The 26,196-nt window shown below is 40.0% G+C and overlaps 1 protein-coding gene across 1 annotated transcript in view; it reads left to right on the top strand.

The window, feature by feature from the left end:
- LOC134224292 (pyrokinin-1 receptor-like) overlaps positions 1-18,209 on the top strand; it is a 220,522-nt gene extending 202,313 nt beyond the window's left edge. The window contains exons 6-8 of the mRNA XM_062703629.1: positions 8,705-8,972; positions 9,072-9,286; positions 17,476-18,209. Of these exons, the coding sequence (XP_062559613.1) occupies positions 8,705-8,972; positions 9,072-9,286; positions 17,476-18,186 (1,194 nt within the window). The 3' untranslated portion in view covers positions 18,187-18,209. The remainder of the gene's footprint in view (positions 1-8,704; positions 8,973-9,071; positions 9,287-17,475) is intronic.
- Positions 18,210-26,196: the final 7,987 nt, after the last annotated feature.

Genomic DNA, 26,196 nt, shown 5'->3' with positions numbered 1-26,196 from the left:
GTTCGGCTTCGGCTACTCTTGTTCAATCTCAACGTGAGGTTAAATAGGAGTGGGGTTATGAATATGTGTTCTACTTAGTTTTCATCAAATTGGCACCTATGTGGATTCGCATTATGCGTTTTTCACAGTGTACTCTGTGTCTCGTCTTTGACGTTCGGCTTTGGCTACTCTTGCTCAATCTCAACGTGAGTGTGGGGTTATGAATATGTGTTCTACTTAGTTTTTCAACAAGCTGTCACCTATATATTCGCATTATGCGATTTTTACAATGTACTTTGTGTTTGTCACCTATATAGATTCGCATTATGCATGTTTTTCACAGTATACTCTGTGTTTCGTCTTTGACGTTCGGCTTCGGCTACTCTTGTTCAATCTCAACTTGAGGTTAAATAAGGGTGGGGTTATGAATATGTTGTTTTTTTTACTTAGTTTTTCAACAAATTGTCACCTATCCAGCTTTCCACGCTCGCCATAATGGCGGCTGCTATAAATATTTCTGACAGTAACTGCTTCCGACGCCGAAGCGTATCCGACGCTGTCGTATCCAAGCAACAATTTACAGTTTGTTTATTTATTAATTTCAGTGAAAAAACATTATCTCTACAGTCGTGTTAAAACAATGTCTCCATTTACAGAATATTTTTTATTAATTATTTATTTCGTAGGTTCGGGCGCTTATAAATGATTGATTGGGCGAGAAAAGTAGACAATACTTGGCGAACTGGTTCCGATTGCAGACGACTAAAAACGATACAAAAAAATATGGCCATTCAGGAGGACTAGGATAAATGCTTCAATTGCTTCAAACTGACGGCAATTTAAACGAATCTCGGTTGCTTCCTTGTTCCGAGTGTACATCCGAAACGGGGTCATCGCAGCTGACTATGCTGTTCTCCTTTTTTAAATCAAGTGAGATTATTTGACAATTTCCAAATATCAGATTTATTGTCTTTAAAAAAATCGCTCTTAACCCACCTCACATCGCTTCTTAATGTTTTGGAAATTGGCGTTGACTCAAATCTGGGAATTTTCTTATATTCCAGACCGAAAAAAATCAGGCATGAAAATATGGAGGGGGTAACAGGGGTAATAGCACCTCAGCTCATGGGCAATACAATCCAGTAGTAAACATTCTCGAAAATGGGTCTGAATCACCGCTAAAAACGCTAGAAGGTCGTTTTGTTCCGATGGTCTATAATACCCAGTTTAACCTGATGTCAATAAAAACGTTTATTTCTTGCGACAGCTGGGTGTTTTAAACAGCTTTTTAAACCGAATGAGAAAGAAAATAGTGTGTAATGACTGGATGGGAACTTCGACAAGATTTTAGTAAATACTTCCAAGTTGTGAATTCCTGACTCCTAGAAGTTAACCAGATTTCAGCATAAATCACATTCTTTTATCAGTGGCGTACTTTAATTTGAATCTGAAGTGCAATACATCTCAAAGACTACTGACGGACTTCTACAAATTCTTGAAAACATTTCTGAAATTATCATGACCTTTCTGGAAATATATTATACTAGCTTTATGTACCCGGCCTTGCTCGGAATTGCCAGTTTGGTTTGCAGTTTTCTTTTACAATCGGAAAATGATAAAACCAATTGGTCAACAGGGTAATTGTGTTTACTTATTCATACTTTATCATTTGATTAAAAAAAGGCTTTTGGAAACATTGGCTGATTTTGAAGAAGGGATTGTGGGTTTGAAAGGTCTTATTCCGGGCAAACGTCTATTTCTAAAGAAGGAACAACATTCATCGATGCCATTTTCCGGGCAACGCATATTTTTAAAGAAGGGATCACACCCACCATTGCCTTATTCCGGGCAAATGCCTACTTTTAAAGAAGCAATCACATCCACCATTCAGAAGGAAACTCATTAATCATTGCTTTTCACTGGGCATACCATTATTCCGATGAACAACAATACCCAATCCCAATACCCCCCCTCCCATTCCAAAAGTCCCTTCCAGCCTCTCTATAATTGTTTCCTTTGGGTAGGGATTACGTGTTTACGTGTTTGGTTTGAATTGACCTATGCGATAAAAAGGTATACTAAACTGTTCGTTTAATGAATATACCCTCTCTCTCATTTAGATATGGCACTCCTACCCAGTCTGATATAGTCTTCATTAGACAGATAATATGGGTTCCAAATTTGATGGACATCGATAAATGGGTTCAGAAGTCATGCTGAATCGATCGATAACTAAGCAATACCCCTCTCCCACACCCTCCCCCTTTTAAAATTACTTAACCACATCCCTTAAAATCGCTACCTTAGGACAGACGATACTTGATACAAATTTGGTTCAAATCGGGCATGAGGCTCAGGATATACATTGAGTTGATCGATTGCTAATCAATACCCCTCCCCCTATACCCTCCCTCTTTTGTAAAGAGCATCCCTAATCTCCTATCGTCCCCTCCTTAAGATAAAGAGTTTGTGTTCCAAATTTGGTTGAAATCGGCCAAGGGGTTCAGAATTTACACTGAGTTAATCGATAACTAAGCAATAACCCTCCCCCCATGCCCTCCCCCTTTTCCAAAGAGCATGCTTAACCCCCTATCGTCCCCTTTTTAAGATAAGGAAGTTTCGTTCCAAATTTGGTCGAAATCGGCCAAGGGGTTCAGAATTTAAACTGCGTTGATCGATAATTAAGCAATACCCATCCCCCCATACCCTCCCCCTTTTCAAAAGAGCATGCTCAACCCCCTATCGTCCCCTCCTTAAGATAAAGAATTTGTGTTCCAAATTTGGTTGAAATCGGCCAAGGAGTTCAGAAGTTACACTGCGTAGATCGATAACTAAGATATACTCCTCCCCCCATACCCTCCCCCTTTTTAAAAAGCATGCTAACCCCCCTATCATCCCCTCCTTAAGATAAAGAGTTTGTGTTCCAAATTTGGTTGAAATCGGCCAAGGGGTTCAGAATTTACACTGAGTTAATCGATAACTAAGCAATAACCCTCCCCTCATACCCTCCCCCTTTTCCAAAGAGCATGCTTAACCCCCTATCGTCCCCTTTTTAAGATAAGGAAGTTTCGTTCCAAATTTGGTCCAAATCGGCCAAGGGGTTCAGAATTTAAACTGCGTTGATCGATAATTAAGCAATACCCATCCCCCCATACCCTCCCCTTTTCAAAAGAGCATGCTCAACCCCCTATCGTCCCCTCCTTAAGATAAAGAATTTGTGTTCCAAATTTGGTTAAAATCGGCCAAGGAGTTCAGAAGTTACACTGAGTTGATCGATAACTAAGCAATACCCCTCCCCCCACACCTTCCCCGTTTTCCAAAGAGCATGCTTAACCCTTTATCGACCCCTTCTTAAGATAAGGAATTTGCGTTCCAAATTTGGTCGAAATCGGCCAAGGGGTTCAGAATTTACACTGCGTAGATCGATAACTAAGATATACTCCTCCCCCCATACCTTCCCCCTTTTTAAAAAGCATGCTCAACCCCCCTATCATCCCCTTCTTAAGATAAAGAATTTGTGTTCCAAATTTGGTTGAAATCGGCCAAGGGGTTCAGAATTTACACTGAGTTGACCGATAACTAAGCATTACCCCACCCCCCACACCCTCCCCCTTTTCCAAAAAGCATGCCTAACCCCCCTATCGTTGTCTCCTTAAGATAAAGAATGTGTGTTCCAAATTTGGTTAAAATCGGTAAATGGGTTCAGAAGTTATGCTGGAACATACATACAAACATACATACAAACATACAAACACTGAGTTTTATATATATAGATTAGGAATCTTCAACGCCCTTTTAACTCAATTCGAACTTTTGGGAGAATTTGCGAAATTTTAGAGTTAAAACTTCAATCGATTTGTTGTAATTTCAAATCGAACTATATTCACCGAAAAGCTTGTAAAAACTTTAAAACTTGTCACCGGAGATGAGCCAGCCTCGGGCTGAAAGTCTCCTAAATAAAGACAAAAAAAAATTTAAAACTTCATGAGAACGTTTGAAAACTTTTGTTTAGCTCAAGTGAAATGCCACGGGAATCACAGGATGCTGGCCTCAACAGTGCAGTCAGTGCCCAAGTAACATTTTAAGTTTTATAACGCTCTTGAAGACTATAATTTACTCTTCAAGAGTGTTATAAAACCAGCATAAAACCAAAATGTTACTAGGGTGGCGATGATCCCGTTTCGGTGCACTAGGAAGAAATATTTAATTGGGAACCGAGTTCAAATTGACGTCGGTCTGAAGTAATTTTAGCAATTCATCTATTCCATCCTCGATGAGCCCGACTTGTATCCGTTTTCAATTACAAACTAGACAATTCGTATAAGGTATTCAGTTGTCTGCAGTCGAAATCAATTCGTCCTTTTTGGTCCTTTTGGACACCTTTTCTCGCAATCAAATTACTTTCCTGGTAAACCTAAGTATTGCTGCATTCGTTCAATCATTTGTAAGCGCTTCAACCTGCAAAATGAATACAAATAAATAAATATAATATTCTGAAAATGGAGAAATAGTTTAAACTTGATTGTGTTTTTCTCTGAGAATAATAAATAAACAAAGTGTAAATGGTTGCTTAGATACGACAGCGCCAGATACACTTCGGCGTCGGAAGCAGTTACTGTCAGAAATATTTATAGCAGCCGCCATTATGGCGAGCGTGGAAAGCTGGATATGGATTCAAATTATGCGTTTTTCACAGTGCACTCTGTGTTTCGTCTTTGACGTTCGTCCATTGTTACGTCCTCAGTATTTTTGTGACACCTCTCTTTAGTCCCTAGCTTAATGCGTGTGAGTCTACATAATTGGCTTTGCTATAAATGGTATATCATATGCATTTGCATTGTGTGACTTATCCAGTATATTTTATGCTTCGCGTTTCATTGCGTTTTATAAAATGCATCGTATGTATGTATTATTGATTGCATCCTCCTTCTCTAGAAACCTGTTCCATTCTCCTTTCCAACTTCACTTCCTCTTCCTTTCCCCTTTTCACTTCCCTTTCCGTCAGGTAAATGATGAGAAAGGCCAGTGAAGGCGATGGCACAAATCTCCCAAATTGAGGGGAACGTGCCTGCTGAGCCGACGTTCTGCTACCTGATATCTGATACCTGAGTATGCCAGACGTGACGTCACATTCGTCACATTTGAACAAATACTACTTAGGGGTTTGGCCCACACCTGTAGTAAAGCACATCGTGTTAGATGTTAGATGGAAGAATGAATAAGGAAAACGCTTTCCCTTTTCCTTCACATTTCTCACTTCATGGTTCTCACTACTCACTTCTTGGTTCTCCTTTCTCCCTTGTCAGTTCTCATTTCTCACTTCATGATTCTCATTTCTCACCTCTCGGTTCTCATTTTTTACTTCTCGGTTCATTTTCTCGCTTCCCGGTTCTCATTTCTCACTTCTCGGTTCTCGTTTCTCACTTCCTATTTTCAATTTCGCACTTCTCATTACTCATTTTTAGTTTCTCACTTCTCACCTTTCACTTCTCAATATTCGCCTGTGAGTTCTCATATCCCGCTTTTTACTTCTTCTTCCTCATTCGTCACTTCTGACATCTAACTTCTTATTCCTCATGTAAAGTCTCATTCCCAACTTTCCACTTCACACTTCTTAATCATCACTACTCACTTTACATTTCTCACTCTTCACTACACATAAACGGCGATCAATTTGTAAACTATTCGGTCAAACGGCATTCGGCCACCTTTTCAAGAATTCTCAGCATCCTATACCTGATATGTCGCAAGCAATATGAAAAAGTAAAGTTTGGAAACAACTTAATGGAATTAATTTGAGATTTATTATTTTACCAACCACAAACTTGCAAAGGTTGTCGGCTTTTGTATAGTCAGATCTTATGACAGAACATCCTGGCGAGTTTTGGTGGATTTCACGTCCGATGCACTAGACAAAAAAAGAATCATCGACCTAAAACCACTGGATCAAAAGCATTGAGATACATACAATTCCACCTGATCGATAGTAATCTGGTCGATTGCTGAACCCCTGTGAAAAAAAATGAATTCCTAAATCAAACGCGTCAAGCGATATAATTTTAGGCTAATGGTGGAAATGAGAAAGAACATATTGGGTATATTATCTCTACATTTCCTATTTCACTATGCCGTTTCGTTAACCGTTTGAAGATTTTTCGGAAGCAGTTTCTTTTTGGAAAATTAATTCACGAGTTTTTTCGGCAACGTTGCCGGCAGGGATCAAGAGGACTTTTGATTGTGCAGAATCTTGGTATGTATAATATATTTACACTATTCTAAAAATACTTCTAACCTGAATACAATTGAATTGAATCATTTCACTCCAGCTGGATTGACCGAACTCCCCTTCCCCGAACTAAAAAAAAATCATGTGCCGCATTATGCTAACGGCTGGTCTTTGTTCTCCAGCTGCCATTCTGGAAGTGTGGTCTAAGATTCTAAGTGATCGAGCTGCTCAACAAGGTACCGGCTTTCGGCCAAATAATAAAATATTTCTAATAAAGTGTTATAAAAAGAAACTCCCGCCCGTGTTGCTTGATTGATATACGATTGATTTAATTAAATGAATTACTGATAAATTATGTTTTTTTTTCCAAGAAACAAAGAAAATTTGATTTAATTAGAAAAAAATACAAAAAAAATATAACCTCAAAAAGGAGCTCGACAATAATGGTTCGACCTTACATAGCTCGTCATCTGTCTGATATTGGACTTCCGCATCATACTCATTTGATTTGTCGACGCTTGATCCGCTCGATCGCAAACGGTACAAAATCGTTGGATATGAGGTGGATCGTCTAACTCTTAGAAATCCCATATCAAAAGCCTTCTAATCCGACTTATGAGCTTGACATTTTCTTAGAGGGACTCGGGAACTGCACTTTTCGGACTGATGACTCAACGCTGACGTTCGGCTGACGTTAGTCTTCCCTGGACAGATCTGTAAACATTTGTTGTCCGAACAGGAAATTGGAGCTTGGAATGGATGAGGCTTGCATTGGTTGACACTTTCGACACCTTCGGTGACTGGATGATGATTATCTGTTCCGACAATCTTGATTTCGCCAACTTATGTGTTGATGGTCAATTCAATTCGCTCCTCTTTATGTATTTCCATTTGCCTCGAATAACGTGGCTCGTTGCCAAATAGCCAAATGCACCACAAGAAACGTATATCTAAACAACATCGTTATTTTAAGCTACAAATTACAAAAGAAGCCTTCAGCCAACAAGTATTCACAACTTCCCTGTCAAGATTTCAAAAAATTTCCTATCTTTGAAGACTGATAAATGTATTTAGAACTAGACAACGAAGCACGTTAGCGCAACTTTCCATTGAGATTTATTGATTTTTAGAAAATATATCAAAATACATATTATACTGCCCATTCTACCATAATACTGCTGATAACTTTTCATGTTCAAAATTACATTGCATAATCCCCTTTGCAATTTGTATGCTAGTGTGGCTGTTTCCATTCTGCCAAACAACAGGAAACCAGTCTGGAAAGTTCTTCCGCTGCCAAACTATTTCACTGATCATCCAATCTGATTAGATGATATCCGTGCTTTTACCAGCAGCAGGGGAAAAAGTTTCCAAAAGCACATTTTCCCTGCCTGCTGGTCTCAAATTGCTGCTGGTATAATTAATCAACTCTTGTTTCGTCCATCAAGCTCCGGGAATATCATGTTCGACACCGTGATACCCCTGCTGTTCAGAACCACTTACGACACTGACTGTGGTCCATGACCGTGAAACAAAGGAAAAAGTTTTCCTACTAATATTATTAGATATATTTTGGTTTGGTAATTTGAGGATTTGAAGTTGGGGTTAATGCAATATAGGAACATTAATGCAGAAATAATAACTCTGTTTAGAAACCCTTGAAAAGAAATATTCATTGTACTGCAGTAGATGGTTGGCTGCGAAGGATTATTGTTGGAGATCAGTTTGGAGCCCAACTTACTGTCGAAAGGGATGAGGATGGGAAAAACCTCATCCAGCCTGTGGAAGGCAGATTATAATACAGTTCTGCATTAAAACCTTGCACAATCTGTATAAAATTTTGGCATACACAAATGCGGAAAATTTTAATACAATATCTGTATGGAAATCTTACAATTTTGTATTATTTTAATACACTATCTATATAAAGCACGATTTGTTTTGTACTCGAAACCGCAAATAAAGTGGCTTTTTTCATTTGTTTGAAAGAGACTCATTTTTTTCATACCGTGTAGATTCAAATTCCGAACAGACTCATATTCCGAAAACTCGTTACATGGAGATTTATCTGCGGACTGACAAACCAAGGATATCATAATTGTCCAACAATAGGATAACGTTCAAATTTTGCATTTTAGTGTATTTAATGTGGTGATCGAAAGTTTGGCAGAATAAAATTATTAAGCATTGATAGTTATGATTATCAAGCACTTATATGATAGTTCTATTATTTTGCTGCCTGATAGGAACAATTTATTGATCTTTTAATATATTTCAACTCATATGCCATAAAGATCTCCGAAGTGTAAAATATACTGAAGTGTTCGCAATATGAGTCAAAAAACGGTACTACCTATAACATTTCTAAGAATTATAATCATGAATGGAAACATGCAAAACAACTTAATTCATCTTATTCGAATGTCAGTACACCAACGAGAAAATTGAAACCTATCAATAAATCTCACTCCTCGCCATCTAATACTCTTTCATCCTCAGATCAAAAACCGCCACTTTGAGCATGCCTTCGAGGTGTCGAGTTTTCTGTTCTTCGTCGGTCCGATGACAGTCATCGCGGTGCTGTACGTGCTGATCGGGATCAAACTACGCAAGAGCAAGCTGCTGCAGGGCGTCAAACGGCAGGGACCGGGTCTCGGCGGCGGCGCCAACCACGTCCATCATCACCATGGGGTTGGAGTGGCCACTTCCGGTGGCGGGGCAAGTTCTCGCGCCGTCACTGGTCAGACACGTGTGATACGAATGCTCGGTACGTACCATGGATGCATGCGGCATCATCTCTTTTTTTGTGCATTTTTTTTTCTTTCTTCAGACAGCAAGTAATTGAATGCTCGATTCTCGTTTCCAGTGGCCGTGGTGGCGACATTTTTCTTCTGCTGGGCACCGTTCCACGCACAACGACTGATGGCCGTGTACGGGGCCGTTACCAACACGGATAATGAATTTTTCTTCCAAGTCTACACTTATCTCACGTACATATCCGGCATACTGTACTTTCTGTCGACGTGCATCAACCCGCTGCTGTACCACATCATGAGTCACAAGTTTCGGGATGCTTCCAGGGTAAGTTGAATGTTGAAAAAGTGATTTTGCAGTTCTGTAGCTGCCAATATTGGCGGTCTGGAAAGTTATCCAAGAAAACAAAACAGTGTTCATGTATTCTATTATAAATGTAAGTTTGATCCTCGAATAGATCCTGCAATAATATTGCACGATTGCTGAAATAAGATAATTTCCAAACTAAATATTGTTTGAGAGAAGCATTAACTCTGCCTTGTCTATCAGTCAAAATTCAAAGAGTTTTTTGTGGAAATTGGGAGATTTTCCGGGGGATTTCCAGAAAACTTCAGGTGAAATAGTCAAATTTGCTAAATCCGAGCACCGCCACACATCATTTTAATCAAATAATATATTGCCAAGCAGTTAATGTGTCCCAGATCAATCGATGTTTGCCACGTTTTCAATCTTTCCGCGAATTACAAGAAAATCTACCGATCAATTATGTTGGTGATAATATGGGGGCATAATGTGTCGCTATTTATAGTTAGTTTCATTTTCTTCGAGTTTATTCCGCTTATAATCAATATAAGATGTTCCCCAATTGGGACACCCGCCATGCTGCTATAATTAATTCACGGTTACAGTTCACTGAAAATCTTCCTCCCGAAAGGGCGGTTTCACGGTCCATCTCACGGATTATCATAATGATTTTCGATGTTTCTTGCCGTCCATATACTCTGCACGAACACAAATTAGGGTTCACACAGCGGTAACGTGAAGTTGTCTGTAAGCAAAACCACACATGGTCAAGAAAAGTTTAGCGATTCATATGTGGCCAAAATCATAAAAGATAACCAAGACGCTGCAACCAAATTCACTGGAAATGTGTTACTCGGGAGAGTTTGGCCTAACTTCCAAACTTATAAGTCGACAGTTGCTAAACAGCAGCTGTTGAACCGAAAGCTGTAATAGTTTCTAGAAGTTTACTGAATTCACTTATTACCTCTCAGTTATTGTGAAAGTTGTACTGTGTATACGTATTCAGCCATTATGAGTTTATAAGTCTTTTATACAGATCTAATCGATTGAAGAGCAACAGAGTGCATTTGCCAGATAAACCAGTGAGTGAAGACATTCCACTTATCCAAATGTTAATGGTTCGAAAATAAAAACCGTAATTTCATAATAAATTTCATGAATAATAAATTGTTTGAACCACGGGAATGGACTGAATTTGAAAATCATTTCCTTTAAACCTCGTGACCAATTTTTCCAATCCTAGAGTGGCATGAACGGCTACCAATATGTTTGAACAATAAATATCTATGGAATGAAAAAAGGGGTCTGAAAAAAAATCAAGTCTACGTATCACATTAATAACACCAAATATGTTTTAACTTTGCTTGAAATAGGATATAGCCTCACTGATGGATGAACCAATCGGGGATTTTCATCAAATTATTTAACTATTCTGTCTGTCCTCTATTGGAGTACTTGTAGATGCACTGAGTAAACGAATGGAGAGGGTTTTATTTAAATTCACCTTGCGGATACGTTGGCATACATGACGTTGATGCTGTCTGCAACGGATGGAATTAACATTTTCGCTACAACAATTTGTTAGCATGCCGGGTTGGCAGAAATAAATTAAACTGTTGATTAAAATGTGTTTCACTTGCTGTGAAAATTAAACGCAGATCTGTTGGGAAGTTGGAATTTTCAATGTATCTCTTTTTCATTCTTCTCAAATGTGTACCGTTTTCGTTTTATACCTACTTGAAAAATTCTTTAGTATTTTTATATTGACTAAACAAACATTGTTTGCTATCTTTTAACACGCTTGATGGGTAGCTTGGAAACAGCAAGTAGGTTCATATGAGAGGCATGGATAGGAGAAATTCAAATACGATGCATTTTGTGAAAAATTCGGAAAAACATCCAAATAATTTTTTATTGCCGTTCCGAAAATATCCTCGGAAATAGAGGTGCGCAGCGCCACGCGGCCGTCGTCGACAGTTTCCACACAATTTTCCGTTTAAATTTCGAGAATCCCACCGTGAAAAGTAAGATAAACTTCGAGTGTAAATTTCGAAGGATTCCCGTTGAATCCAAAAAAATATTGTTGAAATAGATTTTTTGAACGGAGAAGAGTCGTTTGGCAGAAAGCCGTTTTACCGAATGCAACAATGCTCAACAAACATTGGAGGAGAATAAAGCGCTTATGTGACCATAATTAGTCCTCTATAGTTTATACAGTCGCCTCTCTACATCTCGATATTTAAGAGATCTGTGTTGCCTAAAACTGGGTGGACTGTATCGCCTGGGTGGCGTTGTGTATCATGTTTTCCCAACCAGGGCTCTTCGATCAATTTACGACGTAGTTTTTCGCTAGTATTTGTTAGTATTTCTGGATACTGTCTAAAGTTTAGAGTTAGTTGCCCCTTGCCTAAAATAGTTTGTTGGTAAGTCCGAAAGTTGTTTGCCCTAATATACTACATTTGGCTAAACTTTGGTCTAAAATTACTTTGCTGAAAATGCCATATGGTCGAATAGTTCCTTTGGCTGAAAAAAGCAGTTAACCGAATAGCTCAATTGACCGGAAGGGTCATTTGGCCGAAATAAGCATTCGACCGAAAGTGTCGTTCGGGTGAATTGCTGTTTGGCTGAAATGTTTGTTTTGCAGAAGAGAAAGCCTCTTGAAAGGAGGCTTCCGAACCTCTTGAAAGGAGGCTTCCGAGCCTCTTGAAAGGAGGCTTCCGAGCCTCTTGAAATTAAGCTTCCGAACCTCTTGAAAGGAGGCTTCCGACTTTCTTAAAAGGAGGATTCGAGCCTTTTGAAAGGAGGCTTCCGAGCCTCTTGAAAGGAGGCTTCCGAACCTCTTGAAAGGAGGCTTCCGAGCCTCTTGAAATTAAGCTTCCGAGCCTCTTGAAAGGAGGCTTCCGAGCCTCTTGAAAGGAGGCTTCCGAGCCTCTTGAAAGGAGGCTTCCGAGCCTCTTGAAAGGAGGCTTCCGAGCCTCTTGAAAGGAGGCTTCCGAGCCTCTTGAAAGGAGGCTTCTGAGCCTCTTGAAGGAGGCTTCCAGGCCTCTTGAAAGAAGGCTTGAGCCTCTTGAAAGGAGGCTTCCTGAGCCTCTTGAAAGGAGGCTTGAGCCTCTTGAAGGAGGCTTCCAGGCCTCTTGAAAGGAGGCTTCCAGGCCTCTTGAAAGGAGGCTTGAGCCTCTTGAAAGGAGGCTTCCAGCCTCTTGAAAGGAGGCTTCCGAGCCTCTTGAAAGGAGGCCTGAGCCTCTTGAAAGGAGGCTTCCGGAGCCTCTTGAAAGGAGGCTTCCAGGCCTCTTGAAAGGAGGCTTCCGAGCCTCTTGAAAGGAGGCCTGAGCCTCTTGAAAGGAGGCTTCCGGGCCTCTTGAAAGGAGGCTTCCGAGCCTCTTGAAAGAGACTTCCGAGCCTCTTGAAAGGAGGCTTCCGAGCATCTTGAAAGGAGGCTTCCAGGCATCTTGAAGGAGGCTTCCAGACCTCTTGAAAGGAGGCTTCCAGGCCTCTTGAAAGGAGGCTTCCAGCCTCTTGAAAGGAGGCTTCCAGGCCTCTTGAAAGAAGGCTTGAGGCCTCTTGAAAGGAGGCTTCCAGAGCCTCTTGAAGGGCTTCCGAGCCTCTTGAAAGGAGGCTTCTGAGCCTCTTGAAAGGAGGCTTCCAGGCCTCTTGAAGGAGGCTTCCAGCCTCTTGAAAGGAGGCTTCCGAGCCTCTTGGAGGAGGCTTCCGAGCCTCTTGGAGGAGGCTTCCGAGCCTCTTGGAGGGGGCTTCCGAGCCTCTTGGAAGGAGGCTTCCGCGCCCCTTGAAAGGGGGCCTCTGAGCCTCTTGGAGGAGGCTTCCGAGCCTCTTGGAAGGAGGCTTCCGAGCCTCTTGGAAGGAGGCTTCCAGGCCTCTTGGAAGGAGGCTTCCGAGCCTCTTGGAAGGAGGCTTCCGAGCCTCTTGGAAGGAGGCTTCCGAGCCTCTTGGAAGGAGGCTTCCGAGCCTCTTGGAAGGAGGCTTCCGAGCCTCTTGAAGGGAGGCTTCCGAGCCTCTTGGAAGGAGGCTTCCGAGCCTCTTGGAAGGAGGCTTCCGAGAGCCTCTTGGAAGGAGGCTTCCGAGCCTCTTGGAAGGAGGCTTCCGAGCCTCTTGAAAGGAGGCTTCCGAGCCTCTTGGAAGGAGGCTTCCGAGCCTCTTGGAAGGAGGCTTCCGGGCCTCTTGGAAGGAGGCTTCCGAGCCTCTTGGAAGGAGGCTTCCGAGCCTCTTGGAAGGAGGCTTCCGAGCCTCTTGGAAGGAGGCTTCCGAGCCTCTTGGAAGGAGGCTTCCGAGCCCGCCTCGATTTAAGGACTTCAGCGTACTTTTCCTTATCAGTTTTCACCAACAATGCCTCGCCTCTGTCCTTAGCTTTCTTTGCGGATTGAGATGCATTCGACTTTCCCTTTGCCCTACTGCCAACTGCCAAGGATTTTTGGTCCCTTGAAGATGGAACGTTGCAACCCTAGCCCAGCAGGGTAAATTGGCACAACTTGCAAATGAGGCACGCCGCATGAAGCTTGAGATCCTGGGACTGAGTGAACGTCCAAAATTGGTCAAACTTTGAAGAACACAGAACGTTGTCGGGACAAATTCTGCTATACTCTGGTTTACGAGGTGAACACGCTCCCAGGCATCGTGGAGTTGGCCTCCTACTAAGCACCCAGGCACACTCTGCGCTTATGAAATGGGAACCTATATGTAAAAGGATAATCGTGATCAGATTTAGAACACGGCTTCAAAACCTTACCATAATCCAATGTTATGCGCCAACCAATACTGCCGATTTGCAAGACAAAGAGCCAACTCAATGCCGTCGTAGATAGAATTCCGAAGGGTGATATCAAGATCTGATCCGATAACTCAAACTGTGAGCGCATTATGGGATGCCATGGTCTCGGAGAAATGAGCGAAAACGGAGAGCTGTTCGCAGAATTCTGTGGTACTAACGACATGGTGATTGGGGGATCTCATCCTGTTCTTGTCTTGCGACTCGATCAGCCTGGCGGAGCATCCGAAGGTCGAATCCTACTGAATCGCCTTTAATGGTCCCATGGTTATCTTTGCATGCAGCGAGGCCACGCAAGGGTTGACACTTACGTGTTCAGAGCCAGATCAGCGCAAGTCAGGAAAGGGCATCTGAGCCTACTCCAACACAGCAGGCAAAGCTTGGTGACAGGATTGGACAGCCCGCCCAGGTTTTAGGGAACGGAAGACAGCATAGCCATTAGCCCACTCGCCGTTTCGAGTCAGTGTCACCCGGCTCTAATAAGAGAGTAGAATGTCAGACTGCCAGCCCTCGCTTTCACAATATTACGATATCCAAGAAAAGATCCATTAACACGCGGCCAGAATACCATAATCAGGATTTCGTTGGCATTGATCCTGATGTGCCAATTGGCACTCCTTGATGGGCTCCTCTGCGCTTTGAGCGGCACACGGTTGCTTTGATAGGGACTGCTAGCTGTAATTTGGCATTAAAAATCGTTTGCCCTAACTAGATCATTTGGCTGAAATAGCTGTTTTTCTATTTTTTTTATATATATTGCGGCCGTACAGTTCGTAGTTGCTATACCGCGATGCTTCATTACTTTGACATGTTGAAATAAAACATAAGTAATGCATCGCTGCATTCGTAATACTGAACTTGTGTATTGTTGCTTGACAGTTAATAAATTGGTGGTTAATTCGGGAAGATTCTCTCAACTTATCTGTTTAACAAGCAATTCAATTTCGAAAGACGCATTGATGTTACATAGCTCAGAATATACAACTTAATGTTTCTGTTTCATATATGCAACATGCAGTGCTGCATCCTTTTGTTGTTTGTTTCCAAATGCTAAACACGTGTTGCATTTCAGTGTTATTAAAACATTCATCGTTATTCGAACGTTTTCGACACCTTCATGCAACTTGTTGGCGCTTTGATTTTTTGTCCATGCCTCTAATGAAACTGTTTGGAAACAAAGTGCTTTTTTGAAGATGTTGGGTAGAAAATGCGAAATTGTACAGAGAACAATGTAAATGGGGCACCGCCCACGTCCTAACGGCTATAAAGGGAAGGAAGGATCGTTAGTTCGATTCGTTGTTGCTACTACCACGATTGTCTTAGGATATTGTGTTGATTACGAAGGATGTCTTATCCGGATTCACTTTAATAAGTGATGGGATCTATGAGAGAGGATGATATTAAATGCGATATGCGTTTTAATTGATTCAACGCACAACGCAAAACAAAATATCTTGGATCTTGCGATCGCTTTGGGGACTAATCGGAACAACGATCAAATATATTCATTTAAAAAAAAATATTTTCATTTCATTTCTGAAATATTTAACACTTATATCGTAGATTATTGTCTAAAAGATGTGAAATACTTGTTTTGCAGGTCGTTATTACTTCTAAGGTCTCCAAACTCCCTGGAATACAGACCTTTGATCTCTATGGAATATATCCCTTTTATCTACGAATGTCTCATGTACACAGCAGTCTATAGATGTGTATTTTATTGCAGCGCAGACCTGTAGAGTTCAAACTAGAAAATTGTATACTGTTTTTATGTGAATTGAGTTGTACAGATGTTCTAAGTTGCACAAGGACTCCGTCAAATACAGGCCATTGCATCTACATACGTAACAGGTTGTCTTTGTAGGATTTTTCAGATTGGTTCAGGCTCTTAACCCGTAAAACAAGTAAAGGGAATACAATATAAAGCTCTATTAAAGCTAAACGAACTCCATGCAATAAAAGCTTCAAGATATATAAGTATACTGCAACAACATTTATTCATTATGTACATGAACATCCTCAACAAAATCATCATTTATTTCTTCAAGATCGATTAAAATATCTGCTATGGTATATTTTTCTGTACTCGAATCTGTTGTATTGCAAGAAGTTTCAGTTTCAAGAAGTTTTTTCAATGCGATCTACCTGACGTCCCTCGTGAGCTCTAAATACTTCAATGAGTTGCCTATAATTCATGATTCACCAAATAATAAGTACAAACACTTCACACGATTTACCTTCGCAATCACAGCTCACTATGCACTCAGATAGACATTCATAAATGTTCTGTTTATTTATTTCATCTTGGTACATACCAATAATTATCGAAAGATGTCCTTAGGTACAGACATTTTTGCTTCTTGTATTCACATATTGGATTTTAATTAATATCAAAATTTTACTTTTTATGAAATAATTTCAAATGAAGCCTAGAGTATTTTCGTAACCCTCAAGAGTATATTGTTTTTTTCATATTTATTTGCTTGATACTTGATAGATAATGAGTTGCCTCCTCTTGGTGAGCCTACGCCAAATGGAGTATCATATAGCGCATAAGCTATCGTGTACACGGCCTACCACGAAGCCTACGACACTTTTCGTGTTATCTACTATCTCTATTTTAACTGTTCTTGATGCTCTTTGTCATACGCATGGGATTTGTATCCAGCCCATCACAGTCTGCCGTGTATTATGAGAATAATTACATTTAATGTTTCAAAATTAATGACTTTTTTTCGAAAAAGTGATCGGAATCGCAGATTTGCAGCCATAAGCAGCTGGAATTTGTTTTAATGCCTTCTGGGAGGTCCAAAGAAAGTCGTAGTGGTAGTCGCTAAGCGAAACTTTGAGAAACTTTTTTTGTATGGAACTTTTTGTATGAAAAAATTTTTTTTTTTCTTCGGGTCATTTTCGGATGTTTCACTACCTATTTTCCCATAACTAACCCGTTCTTCGCAAGTCCATGAAACAAGCTTTCAGAAACTTTTTAAAGAGTTGGAAAAGAGCTACTGTAGCCGAAGATATTGACAGTTGAATAATGCATTGATGTGCATAATGCATAATGCAAGAACTAAAAAGTGTCTGGCTCTAATGCCTATATCTTGATAACCATATGGCTTAGAGTGCTGATTTAGTAGGTCAACTTGAATTACGAATCAGAGAAAGTCGATTTTTTTATTTTCGGCCACCTGATTCCCCATAGTGGAATGGTCTATGTCCAATACGAAACACGAATAAGCCAAATAAGCTATTGAGCCAAAAATGCAGAAAAGGCCATTTGGCCTAACGTATCATATGGCCGAAAATGTAATTTGCTGAACAGGTAATATGTCCAAAAATGTTGACTTGTTCGGTCAAATGGCCCTTTCGGCCAAACAACCATTTCGACAATCAAAATCACACTGACGTAAATTTCTACTCTTTTTAATTCCAGCGCACCCTCAAAATGAGCTGCTTTGGAGTCGATGCCAAGCGATCCGAAGCTCAAAACCACACGTACAGTGCTTTGTCGCGATACGGACTAACAGGAAACGGTGGCTCCTTCAAAGCTGGATCGAACATCCACTACGGAACCCCAATAGCCCATAATAGGCCCATCACGGATATGCAGTTCTGTCAACAAGAATCGGAAATGTCACTACTTCGTTGCGAACTTGGGCGGTGTGTGAAGGCGGACCCGCACTGTGTCTCCATAAGCAGTCAATCGACGATCTTGACCACCATGAGCAACAACGGCGCCAATCGTTCGCTATCGGCCGAACGATCAAAACAATTGAATGGGCGGTCCGTTTACCGTTCGTCCGATAGTTTAGGTTCCCGAGGAAGCCTCCGGACCGGAGGGGTGCCTCTGGAGAACGGTGAACCGGGAGGGCGGCTATCCACCATTGCGGAAAAGCTACGACGCGGTACCAAGAAGGTGCTACAGTTCAGCAAATCACCGCCGACGTCACCGACAAAGGTGTCGACCGGTGTGCAGACTTCCGATCGGGACGACAAGCGACGGTGGCTGCGGAAGAAGGAGAGCGTCGACTCCGTGGACACCAACACGATAAGCAATTCGAGCCTGAAGGAGTATGACGAAGAGGAGTTCTCCAGCGCTGAGTTGGCTAGATTTATGGCAGAGATCAATAATGAGATTCGTTGAATGCGTTTCTGTGAATCATATTTTTTTAACCTTCTGTCTGTGTTCAAAAAAACTTACGTTGTCTGTGCTCTGGGGTCAAATTGACCCCAAATTGAAATTGCTATAACTTTTTTATTGTTAGGCCGATTTTGGATTTTTGGGGCTGTTTCGAAAGATAATTTAATCATCTATCAGGTCGTAACCAAAGATAGACTATTGGTGGGTGGGTACATCGCGGGGAGGGGTTTTAGTGAACAAGAGTACAAAAACAGTGATTTTTCATGATTATTTTACTTATATCCGAAAATTCTACCCATTTTGAACTGCACCTTTTTTAAAAAGGTTATGCAAAAAGGCGTGTGCTTCGGCATGAGGCGTTGATAACTTTTGACCTTGGCCGCCAGGTGAATTATATTTGAATTCATTATTTTAGACTACTCAAGATATTCTGATATATAGAATTCTCCTCAGTGTAAATATTCTAAATAATATTATAAATTTGTTAAAATGGCGTCTTGATCAAAGGTCGTCTAGTGGGAATGGACTGTCTAGTGATGGAAGTAATAATTGGGAATTTTACAAATAGGCGGCAAATTGGCTAATCTTTGGTTACGCATGTAGACCCAAAGGCCTTAGTTCCAGGGTTTTCTTGAATGACCTAAAACATATTCTGTGAACACATTCTATTATTTGCAGCATCGTTGGAGCAGGTTGAATGCAAAGAAAACTTTTAATGAACTCTACCACAACATTCATGATTGCCAAAAATGCTACAAACCAAAATACATCAGATCTCACATGCAACAATATACTCAAATATAACAGCTCATTAGCGCCGCATCTTGGAAGAAGTGCTCATTAAATTGAGCACCGCTTTGTAGTCCTGGACATCCTGAACAATGTTGCCGAATACAACTTGGTTGTAGGTATGACGGATCGCAATATTTCAAATATGCAAGAATATTGCAAGTACACTAGCGCCGCCTATTTGTAAATTTCCTAATTATTTATTCCGTCACATGACTCCGTCCATTCCCACCAGACGAACTTTGTTAAAGACGTCATCTTTACAAATTTCAAATTTGTGCGATAAGAATATTTACACTGAGGAGAATTCCATATATCGGAATTACTTGAGTAGTCTGAAATAACGAATTCAAATATACCGCCACCTAGCGACCAAGCTCTAAACTAATCAATGCCTCATGTCAAGGACACACCTTCCTGCATAACATTTTTAAAAAGGAGCAGTTCAAAATGGGTAGGATTTTCAGATATAAGTAAAATAAGCATGAAAAATCACTGTTTTTGTACCCTTTTTTTACGAAAACCCCTCCTCGCGATGTACCCGCCCACTTATAGTCAATCTTTGGTAACGACCTGAAAGATGATTAAATTATCTCTCGAAACAGCCCCAGAAATCCAAAATTGGCCAAACATTAAAAAAGTTATAGCAATTTCCATTTGGGGTCAATTTGACCCCAGAGCACAGACAACGTAAGTTTTTTGAAAAAAGTACACTGTAGCGCAAATTTTCAATATTTTTCAAGCGGATTTGCACCTAGAAGACAGATCTCGGCGAGTTTTACCAAACTACCAAAAATTAGGAGAATCGGTTGAAAACTAAAAAAATGGCAGCCACTCAAAGTGGCCTGGGGTCATATTGACCCCAGAGCACAGACAAAAGGTTAAAAGCGCAGAATGTGTTATTCTTGAAGAAAGGAAGGAACAATGAAACCCGCATTATTACGAGTACAAATTCGAAACGAAATAATGCAAAAGTGATATCGTGGTGTAAGGCACCGACACACATGGCTCAGGAAAAGAGGTGCCACCTGTTTGGCACTATGATAGGCAGAGTACTTCAAATACTGTATTTACATTTCGGTAGTATAGCAATGCAAATTATTTATTTTGAACTTGAGGATGGTTCATACAGGGCACATTTGCGTCCAATTTAACAGTTTTCCCTGAGGAAAAACTATCGAATTAGATGCAAACGCATCCAGAGGATGACGCACATCAACTATAATTATAAGGCAGAGTTCAGGTTTTTGTTTTGAATTTAAAATTTCAAAATAATTATATCTCTCAACTAGAACGCAATTCAGCGTTATATTTATTTATTTTTTTATTCCAACATCGATTTGACTCTTCAGAGACATAAGCCGTGGGATAATTGCAAGTGCATAAGCCCTATATTAAATTATCGGTCTGCCAAATGTCCACACAGCATTGGGCTTCAATTAATAATCGTTCAATGTTTTGAACTCCTTGCAGTTACCGAACGGTTCCGGTTCTTTGGCCAAGTAGAAGCAAAAGTATTATAACGCTAGAGGCGCTGTTATCCCTTATAGCATTTGTGATCAACATGAGTGAACCATAGTGACCCGAATTTTGCATATAGGGTTTTGTCGGTACCTTGAATGTCAAATTTATTGGTTTGGTTTGCTTGTTACCAAGTATGAAAACTGGACTACTTTGATGAAAAACTAACACATAAAACCGTCTTGAACAAAAAATGTTGATCACAAGATTTGAAGCCCCAATAGCAATAAAATACTTATGCATCTACTTTTGGCTACCAACCCGCGGTAAATTGCTTGTCGGTCAACCGAATCGAAGCGACGTTAGTGATTTTAATTTAAAACAATAAACTAATTAGTTCTGCTATAGGCAGAAAATAGCCTAGAATGATGTCGCGCATTTTTTAAGATCTGTTAGCTATAAAATAAAATAAAATTCTAAGAATCATGCATGCTTGCAAGTTGATGGGTACAAGAAATTAAGCCCGATATGATTAGGTTCAGACACAGTAAGTCGAAAGATCTACTGATATTAAAAAGACAACCATTTTTAAATCATTGAAAAGAAAAAAAAACGAATATATAATTGTTAAAATACATTTACATGTATGAGGGGTCTTCAGTAGCCTTGCGAGCCATGGTGTAGGATTGCAAATCCGGATATGGCGAGTTCGATTCTCGGTCCGGTCTAAGCTGTTTTCGGGTGGGAAACATTCTCGAATCCCTGGGCAATAAGTGTGTATCCATTGTACTTGCCACACAGGATACATACTCATGTAATGACGGGCATAGAAAAGCTTTTAAATAATAACTGAGGAAATGCTAATAGCACTTAATATAGAATATTTTGAAAATCCGGCCAGTTCCAGTTAAGAAGAAGAAATATGTTTCACGCCAATATTGTTAAATAATATTATCAAAAATATTTGTCTCCGATAATTTGGTATAGTTTCTGGGAACGATAGGCAACTTAAAGCGGATGAAGATGAGAAAGCATCGACATTTAGCGTGAATCCACTTTTTAAATTTTGAGATTTCTTAGATTTTGATTGAAAAAAAAAATTCAAATAAAATACGAAAATACTAAGCTACCTGTATTGTTCTGATATTGAAGGAACATGAAATTTTGGTCAAGTTGTTTTAGTTTCATCAGCAGTTTCATAATTCATTAGCAAATGATCAATCCTTTATGATTTTCAAGTTTTTCCATAGTTTTAACTAAATCGAACGTATGATCTTTAGCTTTCTAACTAAAACTAATCTTAAAAGATGCATCGCACTTCAGGATAATCCTTACAAATACGATGCAGCGTATCGTATGCCTGTATCGAATCTACATGTTTCGAAGGTATTTCTTTCTGCCGATTTGTCTAGTGTTCTAGGGATTTTGCTACTATTTTCTGAAAATTTTGAATTTCCAATTATTACGCTTCTTCAGATTGGAGAAAGGTTTGGTAAAACTCTTTGATTTCAAGGAGAGGCAACTAAAAGTTAAATAAGAAGAAACATGGATTTTTTTCGGATGGATTTTAAAAACTCCACAGACTTATTTAGCTTTTCTAAACTTTTGTAGCCGCATTAATATAACCTGTAAAAAGGTCTCAGTAGGCGTTAAAGTTAGATGACAACTCGTACGTTTTTTTTTAATTACAGTTAATTTGAAAATATGTTAATTTGAAAATATGCGTTATATTTGTTACAATAAGTTAATTTGTTGCTGATTTTGTTAACTAAATTAAAAATTATCGGCAAATAAGTTGTATCAGGATGTAGAATTGAATTTTTAATTATCATCCTAGAATTTATTCTAACAGGAAAGTAAGTTAAATATCTTGGCTGTGCATATGCACAGCATATGTTTCGAAATGGACAAATTGATATGAAATTTGCGAAAAAGAATCCACGTGTCTTGGAGGGACTCGAACCCTCAACCTCCTACTCTCTAGATAGGCGTGATAACCCCTACACAACAAGACCACTTAAAGGTCACGTTTGCGGAAAAGCCATCAGAATCCGAGTACCAACCTCCACCGCGGTTAGCTCTCTTTTTTGCAAATTGAATATCTTTCGGATGCTTGATTTGTCCAATCTCCACATGTGCTTTACTATTGTATACCCACAGCCAAGCGAGTGCACATTGTTTATTAAACGAGAGGATCGCACTCCATGCCCCCAGGAACTGTCTGGGCGGGACGGTATAGAATGCGAATTCAATCGCACTCTGCTGTGCCAAAGGCTTGCTTGGCTAAAGCATTTGATGAGTTTGATTGCCTTAACGTAAGCGGTCGCGTGTACTCAGACGACTAATGACGGTGAAAGACCGACACTTGATTACAATTAATTGCATATTATTCGGCAACTCGGCCGTACGAAAACCATTTTTTGTTAAATATCTTGGCTGTGCATATGCACAGCATATGTTTCGAAATGGACAAATTGATATGAAATTTGCGAAAAAGAATCCACGTGTCTTGGAGGGACTCGAACCCTCAACCTCCTACTCTCTAGATAGGCGTGATAACCCCTACACAACAAGACCACTTAAAGGTCACGTTTGCGGAAAAGCCATCAGAATCCGAGTACCAACCTCCACCGCGGTTAGCTCTCTTTTTGCAAATTGAATATCTTTCGGATGCTTGATTTGTCCAATCTCCACATGTGCTTTACTATTGTATACCCACAGCCAAGCGAGTGCACATTGTTTATTAAACGAGAGGATCGCACTCCATGCCCCCAGGAACTGTCTGGGCGGGACGGTATAGAATGCGAATTCAATCGCACTCTGCTGTGCCAAAGGCTTGCTTGGCTAAAGCATTTGATGAGTTTGATTGCCTTAACGTAAGCGGTCGCGTGTACTCAGACGACTAATGACGGTGAAAGACCGACACTTGATTACAATTAATTGCATATTATTCGGCAACTCGGCCGTACGAAAACCATTTTTTGTTAAATATCTTGGCTGTGCATATGCACAGCATATGTTTCGAAATGGACAAATTGATATGAAATTTGCGAAAAAGAATCCACGTGTCTTGGAGGGACTCGAACCCTCAACCTCCTACTCTCTAGATAGGCGTGATAACCCCTACACAACAAGACCACTTAAAGGTCACGTTTGCGGAAAAGCCATCAGAATCCGAGTACCAACCTCCACCGCGGTTAGCTCTCTTTTTGCAAATTGAATATCTTTCGGATGCTTGATTTGTCCAATCTCCACATGTGCTTTACTATTGTATACCCACAGCCAAGCGAGTGCACATTGTTTATTAAACGAGAGGATCGCACTCCATGCCCCCAGGAACTGTCTGGGCGGGACGGTATAGAATGCGAATTCAATCGCACTCTGCTGTGCCAAAGGCTTGCTTGGCTAAAGCATTTGATGAGTTTGATTGCCTTAACGTAAGCGGTCGCGTGTACTCAGACGACTAATGACGGTGAAAGACCGACACTTGATTACAATTAATTGCATATGATTCGGCAACTCGGCCGTACGAAAACCATTTTTTTGTTAAATATCTTGGCTGTGCATATGCACAGCATATGTTTCGACAATGGACAATGGACAAATTGATATGAAATTTGCGAAAAAGAATCCACGTGTCTTGGAGGGACTCGAACCCTCAACCTCCTACTCTCTAGATAGGCGTGATAACCCCTACACAACAAGACCACTTAAAGGTCACGTTTGCGGAAAAGCCATCAGAATCCGAGTACCAACCTCCACCGCGGTTAGCTCTCTTTTTTGCAAATTGAATATCTTTCGGATGCTTGATTTGTCCAATCTCCACATGTGCTTTACTATTGTATACCCACAGCCACAGTGGTCTTGTTGTGTAGGGGTTATCACGCCTATCTAGAGAGTAGGAGGTTGAGGGTTCGAGTCCCTCCAAGACACGTGGATTCTTTTTCGCAAATTTCATATCAATTTGTCCATTTCGAAACATATGCTGTGCATATGCACAGCCAAGATATTTAACAAAAAAATGGTTTTCGTACGGCCGAGTTGCCGAATAATATGCAATTAATAGGAAAGTAAGGTTTGTTTCTTATGGTCAAATCGCCGTTTGAAAGCTCGTAGGAATTGTCGGGCCACTGAATTGTAAGCCGAAGAAAAAAAAATTAACTAACTAATTTTTCCAATCCAGTATTTTGCGCTCGATAATGGCGGCCAAGTAAGTGCCTAGAGATTCTACCTCTTGAATGTCACTAGGCACTTACTTTTTATTTACGTTTTATAATCAGTGTAGGCTACGAATTTATGAAAAATATTGGCACTCACCAGTTCTGCCTTGAACCAACAAACGTCAAAAAAGGATCTTTCATTTATTTGTTTAATTCTTACTTTCGCTACAATTTAACCCTAATTTCAAATATTCATCTTTAATTTTTAGCTGAAGAATATGAAAATCACAAGCAAACCACTTTGGAATGTCAATCCTGCTAGACGCAATTACATCTAATCTAATTTGTATGAATCGTTGGAATTCGTGTTTCAGAAAAGAAGTTTGATTGTAGTTCGTACTTCTGATTTAAACCTAAAAATAAACTAATTGTGTCTGTAAATATCGGTTGGACAAACTTTTTTGTGTAGTCCAGAATCCCATTCGCATGTTTTGTTGTTTATGCTCTCTCTCAAAAATATTTATTTCATTGTAGTTTTTTATATGTATGTTCAATGTTCTATAGCGACATAATTAAACGTGTATTGAATTAACCAAAGCCCAGTACCATTTTTTTCGGTATAAGGCCAAGGCCAGAATATAATGAACAATAACAGTTGCTCGCCATGGCACGGAAAGAGGAAAATTTATCAGCATCAAAACAACAGCAAAGAGTTATGGAAAATATTAAAATCTTTGTTAAAACCTAGTTCTTGTAAACCGCGATCCATAACTTTTAATGGCACATTAGAAGAGTCAGAAGAAGTAATTGCGTCTAAATTTAATGATTATTTTGTCGACAGTGTTTCAACCATTAACCGATCTATCGAGTTAGTGGATGAACCTGACGAAATAAAACAACCAGTCAACAGTAACTTGAGATTCGAAAGTTTTCACCCCATAACATTTCAAGAACTTGAAACGATTTGTTTTAATTTAGGAAAACGGCTGGTATTGATAATGTTAATGCTAAAATTATACAAGATTGCTTTCATGTCATCGGACACAACCTGCTGGACCTGATAAATGAATCATTGCAAACTGGGCACGTGCCGCAAGTTTGGAAGGAATCGTTAGTTTGTTTGGACAATTATATTTTTTTTTTATTTATTGAGGCACTGATAAACTACTTTGTTCGCCTCGATGATGATGATGGATTTTATATATATTGACGTAATTGTAATTTGACCTTTTTTTGTGTAAGTCTACAAAAGTTTGAGTCTCGCGCGCGCAAAGCAGATATGAATGATATTTTTAAATTTATGTACAATTTTGCGCATTTCCGATTGTTTGAATGATTCTTCGGATTAGTAAATGGCTATCTGGTAGAGTTTTGTACCCGTGATTGATACCGAAACTTTTGATATCGACGGAGCGTTTTAATTTTGTTGACGACATAGATTATTAATTTTATTGATGCTTACGAGTGACAAACGTTAAGTGGGCTTGTATAAACATGAAACGCGATTCTTGGCGGAACTTTTGAAATCTGTGCGAGAGGTATCACAAGTTTTGCATTTTAGTATAAACTCGAAGTATCACTACCGATGCTTATGAGAATCTGT

This window comes from Armigeres subalbatus, chromosome 1 (genome assembly GCF_024139115.2).
Source record: "Armigeres subalbatus isolate Guangzhou_Male chromosome 1, GZ_Asu_2, whole genome shotgun sequence".
Classification (NCBI taxonomy): domain Eukaryota; kingdom Metazoa; phylum Arthropoda; class Insecta; order Diptera; family Culicidae; genus Armigeres; species Armigeres subalbatus.
Note: the sequence above shows the minus strand (reverse complement) of the source record. Positions and strands in the feature narration are given on the sequence as shown.